The following is an 18,253-nucleotide window of genomic DNA, read 5'->3' on the forward strand; positions in this document are numbered from 1 at the left end:
ATATAAGTAACTCTATATTTTATAAAAGAAAGTTGACATAGCACACCACTAACTCTCTCTCCATTTTGTATTTATATGCATATAGTATAAAAGGGTTCATAGAAAATTGTTTTTCATCGTTTATTGGAAGAACTAATGCCCAAATACACAACCAAAAAAACATGTGCCACAAGAATAAAATGGCAAAAGTTGCCACATGGGCAAGGAAAAAAATGGACCAAAATAAAACCCCTTATTGGGGTCTAATTATCAAAATCAAGTAAAGATAGCTAGTGGCTGGTGTCGTCATCAGATTCTTAGAACAAATCTTTGTGGATACAAAAATACGATTTGCCTTTGAAACCGAATGCTTACGAAAACCTTTATTCTTCATTATTTATATATTTATATTATAATTACTACATTTGCCTCCATATTCACCCACCCATACACCATTTCATCACCTTCTCTCATTGGGCCTCGATTCCTGCTGGTGGGTTTTACATTTCTTTGAATCTTTAAGCTTCAAGTTGTGTTCTTGCTGTCTTTTGACATCTAAATTTCAAAACCCTAATCTTCAAATCACCCGGTACGAAAAGGGGTGGTTCAATTCTGCTTAAAGTTGTGAAATTTGTATGAAATTGTTAGTTTCAAGATTCTTTATGTTGTGTTTTGGTTTGATGCTAGTTTGTGAAATTGTTGTTTTGAAGATTCATGTTGTTTGTTTGTTTGAGATTATTTTCTGTTTTTTTTTTCTATTTTATTTAAGTTGGTTTATGATATTGTTAATTTTAAAAATTCTTGTTGTTTGTATGTTTGGGATTATTTTGTGTTTTTGATGTAATTGAAGTTAATTTATGATATTGTTATCTTTTAAGATTCACTTTGTGTGTGTGTTTGAGATTATTTTCTGTTTTTTAGTTTATGATATTGTTATTTTCAAGATTCATGTTGTTTGTATGTTTGAAATCATTATCTGTTTTTTTTAATTAAATTAGTTTTTTGATATTGTTATTTTCAAAATTCTTGTTGTGTTGCATGTTTGATTTTGTATTTTTTTTGTTTTTGATGTGATTTAGTTTAGTTTATTTATAAAGAGTTTACATGCATTATGGATCATGATAATGTCCTGTTTGGTTGATTTTTTAGTTGCAGAAGCTAAATGACAACTGGTATAGCTTCTGGAAGTGTCAATCTACGGCTCAGGGAGACGGGTTGCTGGCAACCGAGTTTATTCTCTCGGGCGGGCTTGCAGAACTGCTGCAAGAAGTTTCCATGGTATAGTTTGATCTATGCAGAAATCTTGAAATTCATTTGTTTGAAATTTACACTGTTTGGTACGAAAGTATTAGGTAGAGGGTGTTGTATCGCGTGTTCTTTACTTTAATTGTGCTTTGATTAATTGCAGTGGAAGTATTAATCACAGTTAACTAGATTCATACCTACCCTTCTTTGAAGCTTAACATGGTTTCCCGAATCGTTTTCCATCTTTTTCGAAGTTTAACTTTGTTGCAACTTTAACGTATGTTATAGGTCACGCAGGGCATGCGACAATTTGCAAATCAAGAGATACGTTCATCCAAACAGTGGAACTCGGAGACCCTTCCACACACTCATAACATCAAGCATAAGAGATCATTCCACAAAGTATTTTGACTTTGCCGTTATCGGTAGTGGGGTTGCCGGTCTTCGATACGCACTTGAGGTTGCCAAACATGGCATGGTTGCCGTAATAACAAAAGCCGAGCCTCATGAAAGCAACACCAATTATGCACAAGGTGGCGTTAGCGCTGTCCTGTGCCCGTCTGATTCGGTCGAGAGTCATGTGCAAGATACAATGGTTGCAGGCGCTTATTTATGCGATGAGGAGACCGTCAGAGTAAGCTTTTGCTACATGCTCTATTCTGTTCTTTCCTGTATGTATGTATTGATAAATGTTTATACACAAGTGTGTTTTAATAAAGTACAAAACCAAAAACCATGATAATGAATACCATTACAGATGTTGTTTGGTCGGCAACAATTCGGTTTAGTATTAAATGTTGACAGATTTTTTTAAACATAAATGCATAATGAGTATCGTTTTTAAAAGAGCTAACGAACGCAAGTTATTGGAGAAAAATCAAATTAATATTAATTAAAATATTATTAAAAAATCTCATTGGTCTGACTACTGTTAAAAACCATGAAAACGAATACCACTACCGATATTGTTTGGTTGGCATCAGTTTATGATATATGAAAATGCTTTATTTATAATAAAACTCTATTTTCAATAAAAAAATTTATATCGAGTGTTGAAAGATTTTTTAAACATAAATGCTTAATTTGTTTCTATTTTAAAAAGCTAACGAACGCAAGTTATTGGAGGAAAATCAAATTAAGTAATAATTAAAATATTATTAAAAAAATCTCATTGGGCTGACTACTGTTCATAAAGTTGCTAAATGTAGATATAGTAAAAGTAAATATATATTTTTATTTTATTTTTTTAAATTTTTTAAATTATGTTTTAAGTTATGAATATTTGCAGGTGGTGTGTACAGAAGGACCCGAGAGAATTAGGGAACTAATAGCCATGGGTGCATCGTTTGATCACGGAGAAGACGGAAACTTACATTTAGCAAGAGAAGGCGGTCACTCTCATCGCAGGATAGTACACGCTGCTGATATGACGGGTCGAGAAATCGAACGAGCTCTTCTCAAGGCAATTGAAAGTGATCCCAATATTTCGGTTTTCAAGCATCATTTCGCCATTGACTTGTTGACTTCTCAGGTTCGTTTAATACTTTAATGAAACATATTATCAAATTTACAAGGTTTTTGTGACGGAAATTTTCATATGATTTGTATCTTCCGTAAATTATAGGATGGGTCTGAGACGGTCTGTCATGGTGTTGATACCATGAATACAAAAACGCACAAGGTGATGATCAGTGATGTTCATATGGATTGTTGATTTCTTGATTTCTAAGCATTTTGTTAATCTGTGTCGGCTTGTTCGAAATTGTAGGTGCTACGGTTTATTTCAAAGGTGACTTTGCTTGCTTCTGGAGGTGCAGGGCATATCTATCCATCCACTACAAATCCACCGGTACGTTCATTTCTAGATATGCGTAGATAGGCGGGTCTGCTGGGTTGGGTGATGGGTCAAATGGGTTCTGTCAAAATTAGACCTTGGTTGACCGGTCTGACCCATTTGAGATATAAATCATTATTGATGTTACTAACCATCTTCTGACACTCCTTGAAACAGAAGATGTGCCTAGATAGTCAGGTCGGGTAATGGGTCAAATGGGTTTCGGTCAAAGTCAACCTTTGTTGACCTTTTGACCCATTTCCCCTCCATTGACCCGTTTAAGATATAAAGCATAGCCCAAATCGACCAATTCCTTAGTAAGCGGGCCGAAACTGTTATATCTATTTCTTTGAGTTAATAGTCATTTCGGTCATATTCATAGGTAGCTACCGGAGATGGAATAGCCATGGCACATCGCGCTCAAGCCATAATTTCAAACATGGAGTAAGAAATTTTATTTATCTAACAAGACTGCATTGTACTCAATTCTAAAGCTTACGTTCAATTACAGATTCGTACAATTTCATCCAACTGCACTTGCGGACGAAGGTCTCCCGATCACACCACTCAAAACGAGAGAAAACGCGTTTTTGATCACCGAAGCAGTGAGGGGTGATGGGGGCCTTTTGTATAATCTTGATATGGAACGGTTTATGCCGATGTATGATGAACGGGCTGAGCTGGCACCAAGAGACGTTGTGGCTAGAAGTATAGATGATCAACTTAAAAAACGTGACGAGAAGTATGTTCTTCTAGATATTAGTCATAAATCACGAGACAAAATTCTTTTACATTTTCCTAACATAGCTGCTGAGTGTTTAAAGTATGGGTTGGATATAACGCGGGACCCAATTCCTGTGGTTCCTGCTGCTCATTACATGTGTGGTGGGGTTCGGGCTGGGCTTCAAGGGGAGACGAATGTTCGTGGTCTTTATGTTGCAGGTGAGACTTTATTTTCCTCTGTTTTTGACTTTTTGGGTCAAATGGGACTAATTTCTTACTCCAATTTTTTTACGGATTTTTTTATATTTAGCACTGAATCTTTCTTATACTTGATGTTCACGGTAATTGTCACAAGGGTTAATAGTGAAAATGTATGTAACATAAAAACCCATTTCAGTTTTGATGGTCTAATTTGGTTAGTTTGACCTCAGAAGTCAAAGTAAGAAATAGGGTTGCTATCTAGTTCGGTCAATTTGGGTATCTATTGATTTTAATGGGTTAAACAGGTGTAATGAAACATGAAACGGGCCGAAGCCCAAAGGGTTTAAAGGTTGCTAAATTATGCTCTTGTGTTTAGTTCCTTGAAAATTGCTAACTGGGAAACGGGTCAAACGGATAAAAAGTCAACCATAAGTATACTCGGTCTTTACAACCTCCTAAAGTGCTTTATTAATAAAATTTTGTCCTTATTTAGGTAAACATTTTTGCAGTTATATTTACCTTTCTAAGTACATATGAAACATGTTTCAGCCCCTCGGGTTGGCAGGGGTTTCACTGCCAGGCAGCGTTGTCGGGTCGCTAGCTTGGGAAGGGGGATCCCTTCCGCGGTCAGGGGTACCGTGCATCTACCCTTTTAAACCCTAAACACCGAAAAAGATCATGAACATCTAATCTTTGTTTTGCTTGACTGTATAGGTGAGGTTGCATGCACTGGATTACACGGAGCAAACAGACTCGCTAGCAACTCATTACTAGAAGCATTGGTATTCGCACAAAGGGCAGTGAAACCGTCAATAGACCATATGAAAGGGTCCCACGTTGATCAAACTATTTCACGATGGTGGGACCCACCCGTCATCCCCATGCAGCTAGGATGCACCATTCTAGACAAAATCATCAACCGAACAAAGGAAGTGCGAAAGGAACTCAAGTCGATCATGTGGGAGCACGTCGGGATCGTGAGGTCCACGACAAGGCTAATGGCGGCGGAGCAGAGGATTGGGGAACTCGAACTTGAATGGGAGGCGTACTTGTTCCAACAAGGGTGGGAACCCACGATGGTTGGGCTAGAAGCGTGTGAAATGAGGAACTTGTTTTGTTGTGCGAAACTAGTGTTGACCAGTGCGTTGACTAGACACGAAAGCCGTGGGCTCCACTACACGACTGATTTCCCGCATGTTGATGAACGATCGAGGCTGCCGACCATCATTGTCCCGTGCTCGAACATGAATAGAACTTGGAGTTCTAGACAACTTCACAAGCAGCAGATATGTTAGCAGATGCTGATGGGAACCATTTTTGCTAACTATTTATTCAGTGTAATAAAATTCTAAAAAAGAAAGGTAATTCCTTTTTCTTACTTTATATGTAACTTTAATTAAATGAAATACATTTTTATAGAGCAAGATTGTGATGTTTAGAGAATGTAATAGAGCCCTCTTTGAGGGTGTACCATTGTTATTTAGCCTGTCTTGGGGTTGATCGGGTTTCAGAAATTTCTAATCAAACCCGATAACTGACCTGTATCTTTATTCGGTTAGTCAAGTTCAGGTTTTGGTTAAACAGGTCGGGGTATTCGGGTTGTAGGAGACATATCTATTAATGGAGCAAATCAATTATGTATATTTAGTATATATATTTTGTATCTTTTGTAATTTATCCTTTCCTAGGAGTTTTATGTAAAGATGTATCTTGTTTTGTAGTTTGAAATCAATAACAATATTCCCTTTAATCAAGAAGTAGATTGCAAAGCCATGTGAGTTTGGCAGCCGTGTTTGCAACCCCCTTATATTCAGCCTCGGCACTCAATCTGGAAATTGTGGGTTGCCGTTTGGAAGACCATGATACTAAGTTATTACCAAGAAAGATACAATAGCCCGAAGTTGATTGTCGAGTGTCTTGACACCCGCCCCAATCGGCATCGGAATACGCCGTGAGTGAAGTGGATCGCGATTGGGTGAGGGGGAGGCCGTGATTGATGGTGCCCTTTAGATAACGTATAATACGTTAAAGCGGGGCCCACGGGGTGCATGCATAAAAAGACATACTTGTTGTACCGTCGGGCCGGGTAATAGTGAGGTATTGAAGTGCACCGGTGAGACTTCTGTAAAGTGTGCCGTCAGGAAGAGGATCGCCGACGTCGGCACTTAATTTATTGCTTGTATCTGTGGGAGTAGCACTCGGCTTGCAATGTTTCATTTTGGCGCGAGATATAATGTCAGCCGCGTATGATTCCTGTGACAAAAACAAACCATTATTGTGATATTTAACTTGAACTAGTGTGAAACCTTGCGCGCGTTGCGGCGCCAAACCGAGTCGTTCTATAAACGTTATTTGGTATAAAATTCACGTTAAGTTGGAATATGACTCGCCACCAACAGAATGTGAACCTGTGACCAACAAAATGGAACCTTGATTATAACCTATTAAAAATCCAATAACATATTAGAAGATACAAGCTGCAAGGCGGGCTAATGGGTCAGAGTGAGGTAAGGTTAGAAGAGGTCAGTTTCGTTCGAGTTAAAATGGGTATTGAAAAAAAGGGGTACGGGTCAAAACGGCAGGTTGGGTCGGGTGGGCTAATGGGTCAGGGTGCGTTCGGGTTAGAACGGCTTCGGGTTAAGACAGTTCGTTTGAAAGGGGGTCAGTTTGGTTCAAGTCGAAATAGGTATTGACAAAATTGAGTACGGGTCAAAACAGGTTGTTTTAAAACAAATGTAGTTGGATTTAAAAGTTGACAGCAGTTACACAAATCTATATAATTGCAATTTAGGCAAAAAAAAATAAAAAATAAAAAATAAAGAAGCATCAATAAAGATGCGATTATTTTGCTTGAAATTTGAGTTGAAAAACAAAAATTAAAGAACCATTAAAAACAAAGTTTACTTGAGACAGCAAAGGCTTCAACAATGGCTTGGAGAAGATGATTACAGCAACATTACAACATTCCCAGAAGTTTTAACTTACAAAGCTTACTCCGACTTTTTTTTTTCACTTTTGAGACCATAAATATGTTTATCTACTAAAGACCATCGCTTTTCTATGTCTTATGTTTCTACTCCCATTTGTAATGTGGAAGCAATTCCGAGTTGAGTTAGTGAATCAGACATGAAAATGCCTGGCGAGTCAGAAGTCGAGTCACCAGTTTCATAATACAGCCTCCTAATCTCTCAGATTTGACAATCTTTACCTGAATTTAAGACAATTAAACGATTTCGATTAGAATATACAACTAATCAAATCTTTCTAGTTTTGTTGATTAACCAATATGCTTCAGCAAGACTTAGAATAAATACATAATGTTTATGGTTTGTACTAAAAATAATGAGTAACCATTTTGTAAAATCTTACAAAAAATAATTTTGACCTTGTGGAAGGGGTCAAGAATATTGAGAGGCAGGGCAACCCATGTTCTCATTTGTCACAATTCATTGTTAAACCCAAAAGGATGCCAAATATTCTTTTTTTCATCAATAATAATAACCTGTATATATGAAATCAAAACAAACGAACAAAAATAAAAGCAATATTTATAAAGAAAAACCCAAATTAAGCATCCAACACTAATGAAAGCATAAATAATTATTTCAATCTTTTCTAGTCACGCTTTGCAAAAGGGGAATGAAAACATCAATGAAGCTTCTGCTCATCATACGAAAAAACACAAGTGTGGAAGGACTGATAATTTTATAACGATTGTGTAACATTCTTCAAATTACACGTAACTTAAAGTTGTAAAGAGGTGGTGCGAGATAGGTAATTGGATTTACATGTACCTCGTAGTTCCTAGCTTCGAAATGAGACACGCAGCTCGAAGGGGTCACTGGATTTTTGATAAAAACCCTAGCCGGCTAAGTTCACGGCTATGGTTTCTAAACTGTCACCATGTCGTCATTGTCCCCTTTCGTTTTGTTTCGACCTTGTTTCAACACCACAATTCATCAGAGCTGCGTCTGCATCACCACCACTTCCTGTACACTCCAACCGATAGCACCATGGAAAGCTTCGTCATTGACATTTTTTTATGGCTAGATAGTCTGCACGCGCCTGAGTCTCTCATTAAGGACTGCCTTTCTCTTTGTTGTCTCTCTTATTCATCAAGTAAAAGGATAGAAGCTTCCTGAGGTGGCCAAAGTGAAAAAACAAAGTAAAACTGTCGTGGCTAATACAAAAAGGTAACAAACAAAACTATGGCTTTCGAGTTGTGATTTAATATAAGGTATAATATAAGGTATTCATTATAAGAAAAAGTAGTCAAAATAAGCATCAAGAAACCTTAAAACTGCACCTGAGATCCGATCCCCTAATTTTGCATGCTGATAAAATGCACATTAGTACATAAGTGATTGATTAGTTTACCTACAAGCTATACAAACCATGTTATACAATCCCACTCCAAAGTACCCATTCGACGCCAAATTTCTACATATATGAACATTTTAACAAACCAAGTTATACAATCCCATCCCAAAGTACTCAATTCGCACCTACTTTCCACATAAACATTTCAACTATAGAAAATCGTTTCCGAATGGGGGTGTCCCAGTGGCCACCAGCCTCCTTTCTAACCCGGAGGTGGCGGGTTCGAGTCAGGTCCTCAGTCCAAAAAGCCCCTACAGTAGGAGATTTACCGCCAGATGGCCTTGCTGGGTGGCTAGCTTGCGGAGTGATAACACTGCGGCGGTTGGGAGGACCGTGCACTATCCCCCCCTTAGTTAATGGCTGTGAGAAAGGCTCACCAACGGATCTTAGCTGAAGAATGAACGTTGTCGCCGATTACGGGTCAGAAACCACTTGTCGGTTCTTATAAGTTGTTCAATAAGTTTGCTTCTAGTTAAAGATGGGATTACCAATGTTACGGAATATGAAACAATTTCAAACGGAAAGTTGCCCAAAATGATCTATGATTATTACGTATAGGTGCATAAGAGCATCACTGCATAAAAATAAAAAAATATAGTTTTAAACATAATAGATTCCACATCTGAATCACTATATAATAGCAACATAACATTGACAATAAGTTACTGTCTATCCTAATCAAGGCCAAAACTAACCCAGAATCATCTTTGAAGAGCTTAACAGGATCAACAAAACAATAATAAGCAAATGAGTACTTAAATTGCGCATTGAAGTCTTATCAAGGAACATGATGCATCAACGCACAACATTTTCTATAATTAAATTGAGATCTTAATGAGAAATGAAATAAGCAACAGAAACAAACAGTTTACAAATCTTGGTGAACCATTTACACAACCAATTGATTCTACATTCTAACTGCTAAAAACACAAAGTAAGGTGAAAATTTATAGGTTACACATGGAAAAATAACTACAGTGCAACGATAAAAGGACTACCTGGAAGCCATAAAAACATGTCTCGGAATGATTTCAGACGAATCGGTCACCAATCTACATGAAAATGGAACATGCAAGCTTTAATCCTTCTGCGGGGAATTCGCCGGAATATGACCGGAACCCTAGGTATCTCGCCGGAGCTTCTTGAAGCCATCTTCATCACTGTGGTGATACCCTAACCGCCTTCACCATTGGTTTCTGCTGCTGATAATGCCTGAAACGGAAACTGAAACCCTAGCCACCACCTGGTGCGACTGTTGACCACCGCTGCGATGACCGAAAACCTCGGTACCACCGTCATTTCCGTTTCCGTAGATGGCTCGCCGCTGCTTCACTCACCCTCTTATCTTTCTCACATTTTCAGTTCATTCTAATTCTCTGGTTTTTTTCTCTGTGATGAGGTTTGAGAGGATGAATCTATGTATGGTGGCAGGGAAAAAAGACCACACGTGTTCTGGTGTTGTGAAATTCCTCTCATGCCCTTTGATCACTGTTCATTCAGTTCTATTATTAATATATAGAGATTCCAAGGAATTGGTGTAATTGTCCCAGGTCCTTCATGGCGAATTCAGTAGACAAAAGGTTGATAACGTGTTTGAGGACATTGGCGAAGCATAGTGGGGGCGGTAGGGAGCGGCCGACCCCCGAACTTTTCGCTCAGTAGTGCAGAGTATGTAGTTTTCGTATAGAAATTTTTGGGTATATACGTTTTCGACCCCCCGTTTTATAGAAAATTTTGGGTATTTACGTTTTTGACTCCCCGGTCGGAAATCTCAAGCTTTGCCACTGTTTGAGGAGGTTTGTAGTTGAAGCTGTAAGCATAATATCATCTACATATAGTAACAAATATGCCATATGATTCCAGCACCACCATGCCCCTACCTTACCAATCCGGGTGGGCTTCTCCTTGGCGTGCTACACCAACAAATCAACCTGATCCTTCCCACTCCAGGCCCAATAATAACACATCTCCCCAAGCCCACCTCATTGAAATAAATCCAATGAACCCATCTCAACTTGAAGCTGCCTTCTCTGCTATGACAGTGGAACAACCTCAGGAGAATGTATGGACCATGGATACCGGTGCCACTTTCCATCTTGCAACCGATGAAGGTATGATTACTAATCCGTGTGCATCTTCTATTACGTCTGTTTTAGTTGGCAATGGTCATCGAATCCCAGTTCATGGATCGGGTCATACAACCTTAAATCAAACCGACACACCCATTCACCTTAAACACATACTGCACACACCCAACATCATTCGAACCCTTATATCCGTGCGTAAACTTATTGTTGATAATTATGTGTCTGTTGAATTTGATCAATATGGCTTTTCTATGAAGGACTTCAAGACTGGGAAGCTCCTGACTCGTCACAATAGTTCGGGTCCACTATACAAATTAACTGTTCCAGCTTCAACTTTTAATGCATCCACTGAGTCGTTGTTTTGGCATAATCGACTAGGTCATCCGGGCTCACATGTGTCACACCCCCAAAATCCACACGCGGAGTAACACCGCTTGGAGGCGTGACATGACCAGGATCAAGCCACCAATCATAATGAACACAGCGTATAATAGTAAAAGTAGTTAATATAATCCATAATATAATTGGTGTTCAACAAACATAGTTTAAGTAGCGGAAGCATAATATGAAAACCCAATGTAATTAACAAGTTCAAATGTTTAAATGTTTAACATGGCATCCACGATCCATGTCCCACAACGACCTGCTCCTTCCTGTGCAAGTTCCATAAGTACCTAAGGTCCTGCAAGGCATGCAGCAGAGAGTCAACAACTAGTTGAGTGAGTTCACAGTTAATGGTTCAGTCATAGTAATGGTATAGTAAGCATTGCGTTGGTTCATTAAGTCATGTATCGTAATAGTTCGTATCGCGGCCCACTAGGCATGTATGCGAAGATTAGGGAAAGTTTCCCAAGTATTCTAGACTAGGTATATTTGTATCGCAGCCACCCGGCATGTGTGCGAAGTTTAATGTATGGTTCGCAACCTTCCTAGGCATGTGTGCGAAGATAAGTCATATTATCGCAACCAACCCCTGGCGTGTGTGCGAAGATCAGTTCTATTAGTATCACTAGTCTAGTCGTATCTTATCAATAATCTTCCTCACCCGAGGACCATACCACTAAGTTCCATTAGCTAGATAAGTACAAGTAAATAATCCAATCCCATTCCCACCCTGGGAACCCCATGCCTTGGCTGTGTGAACTCACCTTGGTTTGCTCGGTATGCTAAGTATGTGCTCACAGTTAATCAATCACGTCCTAAGGTACGCACGTACACATAATCAGTTCATGTTCATGTAGTTCACGTATCAGCACAATCAATGTTCACCAAGTAGTACACATCACTAAGCAACACCATACAAGTCATGCATAGTATTTAACAGCAGTTAGTTAACTCAGTTAAATTTAACAGAATAGTTAAGTTACTGTGCAAGTTATCCAGGTCAGCGAAACACCCCTTTGTTTCGCCGTGAGCCCCTTTGACGAAACACTTTGCTTTCGTCGTTCACATCCTTGGCGAAACACATCTTGTTAACGACTTTACAAACTTTGTTTGGGTATACCCTTTAAGATTTAAGTCCAAAACATTTACCAAATTTTCCTAATTTTATAAATATGTCACCACTCAATTCAATAAACCAATTAAATCATTCCAATGTGACATGGATGGAGAATTTGATAATGACAACTTCAAATTGTTTGCATTACAATAAGTTATCCAATTCCGCTTTTCATGCCTCACACCTCCCAACTAGGGGGGGGGGGCAATTTTGACCCAAATGCATAAACATGGGTCATTTTGGACCCTAATTTAATTATTATGGGTTAAATTGGGTCTCCTTGCAATAATTCGCGGGTCCAATTGGGTCAGAAGTAAACTGGAGAAATAAGCTGAAGGGTCAATTTGGGTTTAGAAAGATAAAGGGACGGGTTGAACAGGTTATTAGAAGAAAAAAGGAACGGGTTAGTCTAGGGTTTCTACTTTCTTCTCAGTTCTACTCACAGCGACGACCTTCGTCATCTCCTCCACCACAGATCTCCGCCGTCTCCTCCGCCACAAACCCACATCGTCTTCGACGTCTCCTCCGGCACAAACCCCCACCGTCTCCGCCATCATCTCCTCCGAGCGTCGCCACCATCAGGTATTTGTCTCGTCATTCTTTCATCATTGTTAAAATCGACTTGAATTCTGTCTTGTTTCATTCTTGAAATGTTGTCAACATGCAAGGTTGATATGTGCCATCAACCGTGGGCCATTGTTGTTGACTTGTTGTATCCTGTTTTCGGATGATGATTGGCAATCAATCCAAGATGGATCTGTGTGACATCTATGTTGATTGGTCTTGAATAAATTATAATTTCATAACTTTTGTTAATTGTTATCATTGGTCTTGAATAAATTATAATTTCATCATGGAAAGGAACTTGGTTTGATATCACTGAACATGCAAATTGCATTAACTGGAATGAGTTAAAATAACATCTGATGTGGTCATAAATTGCTTCTGGGATTGATGATGAATTTTTATGTGCAGGAAATGTGGTAAGGCATTTGCAGTTAGAGGTGATTGCCAGACTCACGAGAAGAATTGTGGGAGACTTTGGCAGTGCATCTGTGGGTCGGAACTTAAGCATAAAAGGTCTTTGAAAGATCATATTAAGACATTTGGAAATGGGCATGCAGCTTCTGGGATTGATGATGAATCTTTCTTTGAATGAGAAGAACAACAACAAGAAACCAACAATTCTGTGACTGGGGTCATTAGGATATGAATCGTGTTAGCAGTGGCGAAAACAAAACTTATTATTCGGAGGTCATCAAATAATTTGGGAGGTGTTTTAGACAGCATATCAAGACTGCTTATTGAGTTGTGATGCAACAATAAGCTTCAGGGAAGAAAAAAAAATTAACCCGATCCGACCAGAAACCCGTTCTGACCCGGACCCGACCCGAAACCCATTCTGACCCGGACCCGTTCTGACCCGGACTCGTTTCGACCCGAACCAAATCAACCCTTTTTTATAATTGACCCGTTTTGACCCATGACCCGACCTGACCCGATCTGACCCGTTTGCCAGGTCTACTCCCAACAACACGGGGAAAGCCCAACGCATGATTCGGTGAATCAATGATTTGCTCCGTTAATAATATCATTACAATAATAGTCTTGACTTTTCAAGAAAAAGTCATTTGTGAGGTTTTATGCATATGAATACACTTCTAATTACCTATTTGACCCAATATACATCTAATTACCTAGTTGACCCTTTATAAAAAGTGTTTGATGACACTTTCATCCCAGTGTCTTCGGTTGTTGATCAAATCAAGGAGGAGAGCTTCGTCTGGGTGTGTTGTCGGTCGTCCATCAAGAAGCCGAGCTGGGGAAATTGGTTGTCTTTTGATTTAATAGATTCGATGTAATTGTGGTCGGATTTGTGTGTTTGTTTCTGTTTGCTTTCTGTTTTGTTGTTCTCAGCTTCTTGCTAGCCCTTTATATATATATATATATATAAAGTGTGTTTGCCGTTCAAAAAAAAATTACCTAGTTGACCCGTTTTATCTTTAGTTAATAATGCTATGTTAACCAAGTTTGACCCATTAGAGATTTAAAAAAAAGAGAAAAATAAAAACTCAAATGGACCTATTTGTCCAACGCAAAAATGGCACTAAGATAGGGTTGCAACAATGCAAATAATCTGAATTAAATTAAATTAAATTACATTAGATTTGCAGATTTTATAATTAAATTACAATACATTTTCACATATTCTCAATAAACTAAATTACATTGTTACAAACTAACTACAAAATGAAATAAACTACACACAAATAAAGCGAGACACACTAGAAGGGTGTCACGTGATGCGACAGTGAGCACAACACACTAAGACAAACACTAGTTAAGTGTTTGAAGTATCATATAGATATAGATTTCAAGTTTAATATTAATTCATAAAATAAACTAAATATGAAATCATATAAAAACAATTTTGAGAATGTAGTTGACGAGGTATAACCCGGACCTGCTAACCTGACCCGGTTATCACCTATTATTTTATTATTAATATTCAATTATAATCACGTTTATTCTAGAATGTTCCATTCTACATGGATAAACCAAGTAACCGAATCCCAAATGTTTTAGGAAGATCATGCAAATCCCCAACTTATCGGATTATCTCCTAACTTATGGGAAACCCTAATCGTAAACTATAAATAGGGGTAAACATCAAAGGTATGGACATTCTACTCTTACCAACTCTCTCTCTACATACTTTCTTACTCCTAAATACCGAGACTTATTCTCACGCCGGAGGGTGGTTACAGGAATAACTCCATTCCTGTAACGAGTCCTAACGGTGTTCTGTTTTGCAGCCAGCTGTTCAGATCGCCAAGTGATGGAGAGGGTGAAACCCGAGCTTTAGAGTGTTTAAATATGATGATTTATGTGTATTTGATGTGTCTATTTGCTTGGAATGAAGTAACTATGAGATTTTGGTGATTTGTAGGTAAAACACGTAAATCGGTGCATTTACGATGGTTAAAGATGAAGTTGTGAGCTTTGGATGGGATATTGCAGCTCGAGGATGAATATTGAAATTTGTTCGGGTGATATGAAGGCTCACGAGTGAAAGGAGTACGAAAGAACAAAGTTCAGGGACCATTCGGTACTTAATTTGAAGTTGCTTTGTGCCTAAATGTGCAAGAAACAAGATTCTACAAAGTGTAGGGGCCGTTTGGTAATTAATTGGAAGTCAATTATAGTTGAAATATTGAAGAAATAAGGGATATTGAAGTTTGAGGGGTCTTCGGGTCATTAAATGAAAGATATGTGACATTTATATGTGAAGAGAAGTGGAAGTATAAAGTAGAGGGGTCAATGTTGACATTTGCTAAAAGTCATATATAGGTGTCTATGGTGAGACATGGATTCACGTTATCACCCATGGTTCATACACCATGGGTCATGCTTTAAGATGGTAGAGATATGTTTCAACAGCAATCCTAGGCCATCACCCACAGTCTACACCTTCACCCAAGGTTTAGGTATGCAAGGATAAAGAAAACAAACAGGGACCTTACACCTTGACCCACACTTCAGACCTTTACCCACGGTGGAGGCAATATTGCCAGCTCTGTGTGAACCGTGACCCACGGTTCTGAACTGTGGGTGAAGCTGGGCAATAGGGGGCGCGAATTGGGCTTATTTTAGAGGGTTTTATAAGATAAAAACCCTAGTTTCTCATTATCTATCATTCACAATCGATCCTAGGCTTCAAGATACTCAAGATTCAAGGTTTCTTCCATCCAATTCCATCAAGATTCTCAATTCCATCACCGAATCAACCATGATTTCTTCATCAATTCACGCTTTTGAAGATTCTTCGTGCGAGATGAGCGGCTAAACTTTTTGTGGTTTCCTCCGGATGGAGGGTTTATGTAATTAGGTACTTTTATGTGTTTTTAATCATTGTAACTTGGTGATCTAAGCATCCGATGCTTTTCACCATGGATTTAATTGACTGATTGTAACTGGTTGCATTTATTTAAACCTTGATTTCTAAGCATTCAGTTCCCGAGAGTTCTAGTAATTGGGATATATTTGACATGGGATTAGGGTTTGTAATTGTAATTGATAATCATTCGATAACCTCCCGTTATGTATTGATCGGAGTACTTAGTCGTTGGTTGTCACAATTGGTTCATTAGGTTAAACATTTATGTCTGTGTGAATGTTTTGATTAAACGTATAACTGAACTTGTTTGCAAACCTGAAATCTGGAGGAACCATCTTTTCTCCCATTGATTTAAACCACAATTTTTATTAGTTAATTTAGTTATTTCTCATAATCAAACAAACCGATTTCTCAATTCAGTAACAGTTAATCAATATTTAGCATAATAACGCTTTCCACAGTCCTCCCTTGGTTCGATACCCTGCTTATTCTATACTAATAGTTTAAATAGGTTTTTGCATGTCCATAACGACAGACATCAAAATGGCGCCGTTGCCGGGGAGGCGTGCGCAAAGTGCTTAGTGTTAAGTTCTAGTTTAGTTAAATATCCAAAAATCCAAAAATAGTGTCTTTTTGGTTTGTTCGGTTTTGTTCGGATTTACGCGAGGTTTTCTTGTTTTTGTTTGTGCAGGTGATCTAGTAAGTGTATGCATCATACTCGAAATTCCGGGAAGTCATCACCATTAGTGTTCGACCCAGAGATCGAGAGAACAGTAAAGCATACAAAACGAGTACTACATCGTGAGAACAGATTCTACAATCACCTATACCAACATCTAAAGCAATGGAGAACTTAGCAACACCAGAGAAACAATCCGCAACTTCACAACCACAACAATTCTCGACAACACCTACCCAACCTTCACCAAACACTACCATACCAGTTCCACCACAACAACCGCAATCTACACAACCTACCTCTACATCTCCAGTACCATCATTCTCAACCTTTTTCCCAAACTTTGATAACAATCAACCAACTTCCACCCAAACAACATCTCTTCAACACCCAACTACAACCCAAACTGTCAATTTACAGCAGTCGTCTCCTTACGTTAGAATCATTCCCGATGACACTCCATCACCAATTCAAACTCAAGCACCTAATGCAACATCAATTCCGCCAGCCACTCGACCAGTTATTTCACAGCAAAGTCAGCCAATGCCAAATCTTTATAGATCAACCATCTATGATCAAGGAAATAACTCAGGTGATTTTGATGATGGCCATGAGGAATATGATAACTACATGGGTCAAAACGAGAGACAAGTGGTTAACACGGGTAGCTATGAGAGGCAAACAGTCGGATTGGGTGCGGCCGAGAGAGTCAATCAAGGGAACGTAGGGTATCAACAGTATGTGCAAGCAACGCCAATACAACAACAGATACCACAACAATATCATCAACCTGACCCACTCAATCAGCAGCCTGTTCCGAGAAGGCCGGTAGTGGACATTCCATTACCACCGCCGGCACCTCAGATGCAGGGTCAGGCAAGACCGCTGCCACGAAACTTACACCGACCGGTGATTTTACGAGAAGGAATTCCACGTCGAAATAATCAAGGTCCAGTTCGAGGTATAGAGAGCCATTTCAGGTCTGCTATAGTTAACAACCCATCACTGGTTGTGATCCCGCAATTACAAGGAGGGCGGTCATTCGAAGTACGAACGCAATCAATATCCAGTCTGCCTAAGTTTCATGGTCACGCACATGAAGAACCATATCTACACATTGCTGCATATGATGCACGTTGCAACACAATCAACAGCCAAGGTTTCTCAGTTGATGATGTGAAATTGGTACTTTTCCAATTCACACTTGAAGACAAAGCACAGCAATGGTTTCATTCGCTACCGTCAGCTTCGATATTCACCTGGGGTGAAATGCAGCAGCAATTTTTAGATGAGTTCTATACTCATTTGCGTACTAACAATGCAAGGAAGGATATTCGAGCATTTCGACAACAGCCCGGTGAGTTATTTCACGAAGCGTTCAATCGTTTCAAAATGATGCTCAAGAACTGTCCACATCATGAGATATATTTGTGGGAGCTTATTAATACATTCCACGAAGGCCTAACAGATGAAGATGCCAGGGATGTAAATTCAATATCCAGTGGTACTTTTGGAATGAATTACGAAGAAGATGATTGGGAATATTTGGAAAGAACCGCAAGGGCGTCAAAGCGCAAGGCTCAATCTTCTAGAAGTACACGACAATCGGTAGTGAGAGCGGTGGACAATCCACCAGATTTTAGTAGACAATACCCGTTGTGCGGTCATTGTGGGGATATAGGGCACATCGCTGATCAGTGCCCTAATATAATTGGTAAGTAGGATG

The 18,253-nt window shown here is 38.9% G+C and overlaps 1 protein-coding gene and 1 long non-coding RNA gene across 5 annotated transcripts; one reads left to right on the forward strand and one right to left on the reverse strand.

Moving 5' to 3' along the window:
- The first annotated feature begins 257 nt into the window (after positions 1 to 257).
- LOC110910080 (L-aspartate oxidase, chloroplastic) lies at positions 258 to 5,430 on the forward strand. Of its 3 annotated transcripts, none has more exons than XM_022154795.2 (9): positions 258 to 472; positions 1,129 to 1,257; positions 1,513 to 1,858; positions 2,513 to 2,755; positions 2,849 to 2,905; positions 2,993 to 3,073; positions 3,441 to 3,502; positions 3,570 to 4,000; positions 4,697 to 5,430. In XM_022154795.2, exons 2-9 carry the CDS (start codon positions 1,142 to 1,144, stop codon positions 5,275 to 5,277), a joined length of 1,917 nt encoding a protein of 638 aa, XP_022010487.1. In that variant the 5' UTR covers positions 258 to 472; positions 1,129 to 1,141; the 3' UTR covers positions 5,278 to 5,430. The 3 variants fall into 3 exon arrangements, with proteins under 3 accessions (XP_022010487.1, XP_022010489.1, XP_035839854.1); XM_022154797.2 differs by having other exon boundaries at positions 264 to 472; positions 1,135 to 1,257; XM_035983961.1 differs by lacking the exon at positions 258 to 472 and adding an exon at positions 550 to 568 and having other exon boundaries at positions 1,135 to 1,257.
- Positions 5,431 to 6,814: 1,384 nt separating this feature from the next.
- On the reverse strand, positions 6,815 to 9,918 carry LOC110910081. 2 transcript variants are annotated; one of them, XR_002575838.2, is made up of 3 exons: positions 9,361 to 9,918; positions 7,777 to 8,936; positions 6,815 to 7,190 (listed from the first exon to the last, which is right to left on the reverse strand). It is a non-coding gene; the product is annotated as an uncharacterized LOC110910081 (long non-coding RNA). The 2 variants fall into 2 exon arrangements; XR_004881155.1 differs by having other exon boundaries at positions 7,777 to 8,120; positions 9,361 to 9,889.
- Between the last annotated feature and the right edge of the window lie 8,335 nt (positions 9,919 to 18,253).

Source organism: Helianthus annuus, chromosome 15, assembly GCF_002127325.2.
Source record: "Helianthus annuus cultivar XRQ/B chromosome 15, HanXRQr2.0-SUNRISE, whole genome shotgun sequence".
Classification (NCBI taxonomy): Eukaryota; Viridiplantae; Streptophyta; class Magnoliopsida; order Asterales; family Asteraceae; genus Helianthus; species Helianthus annuus.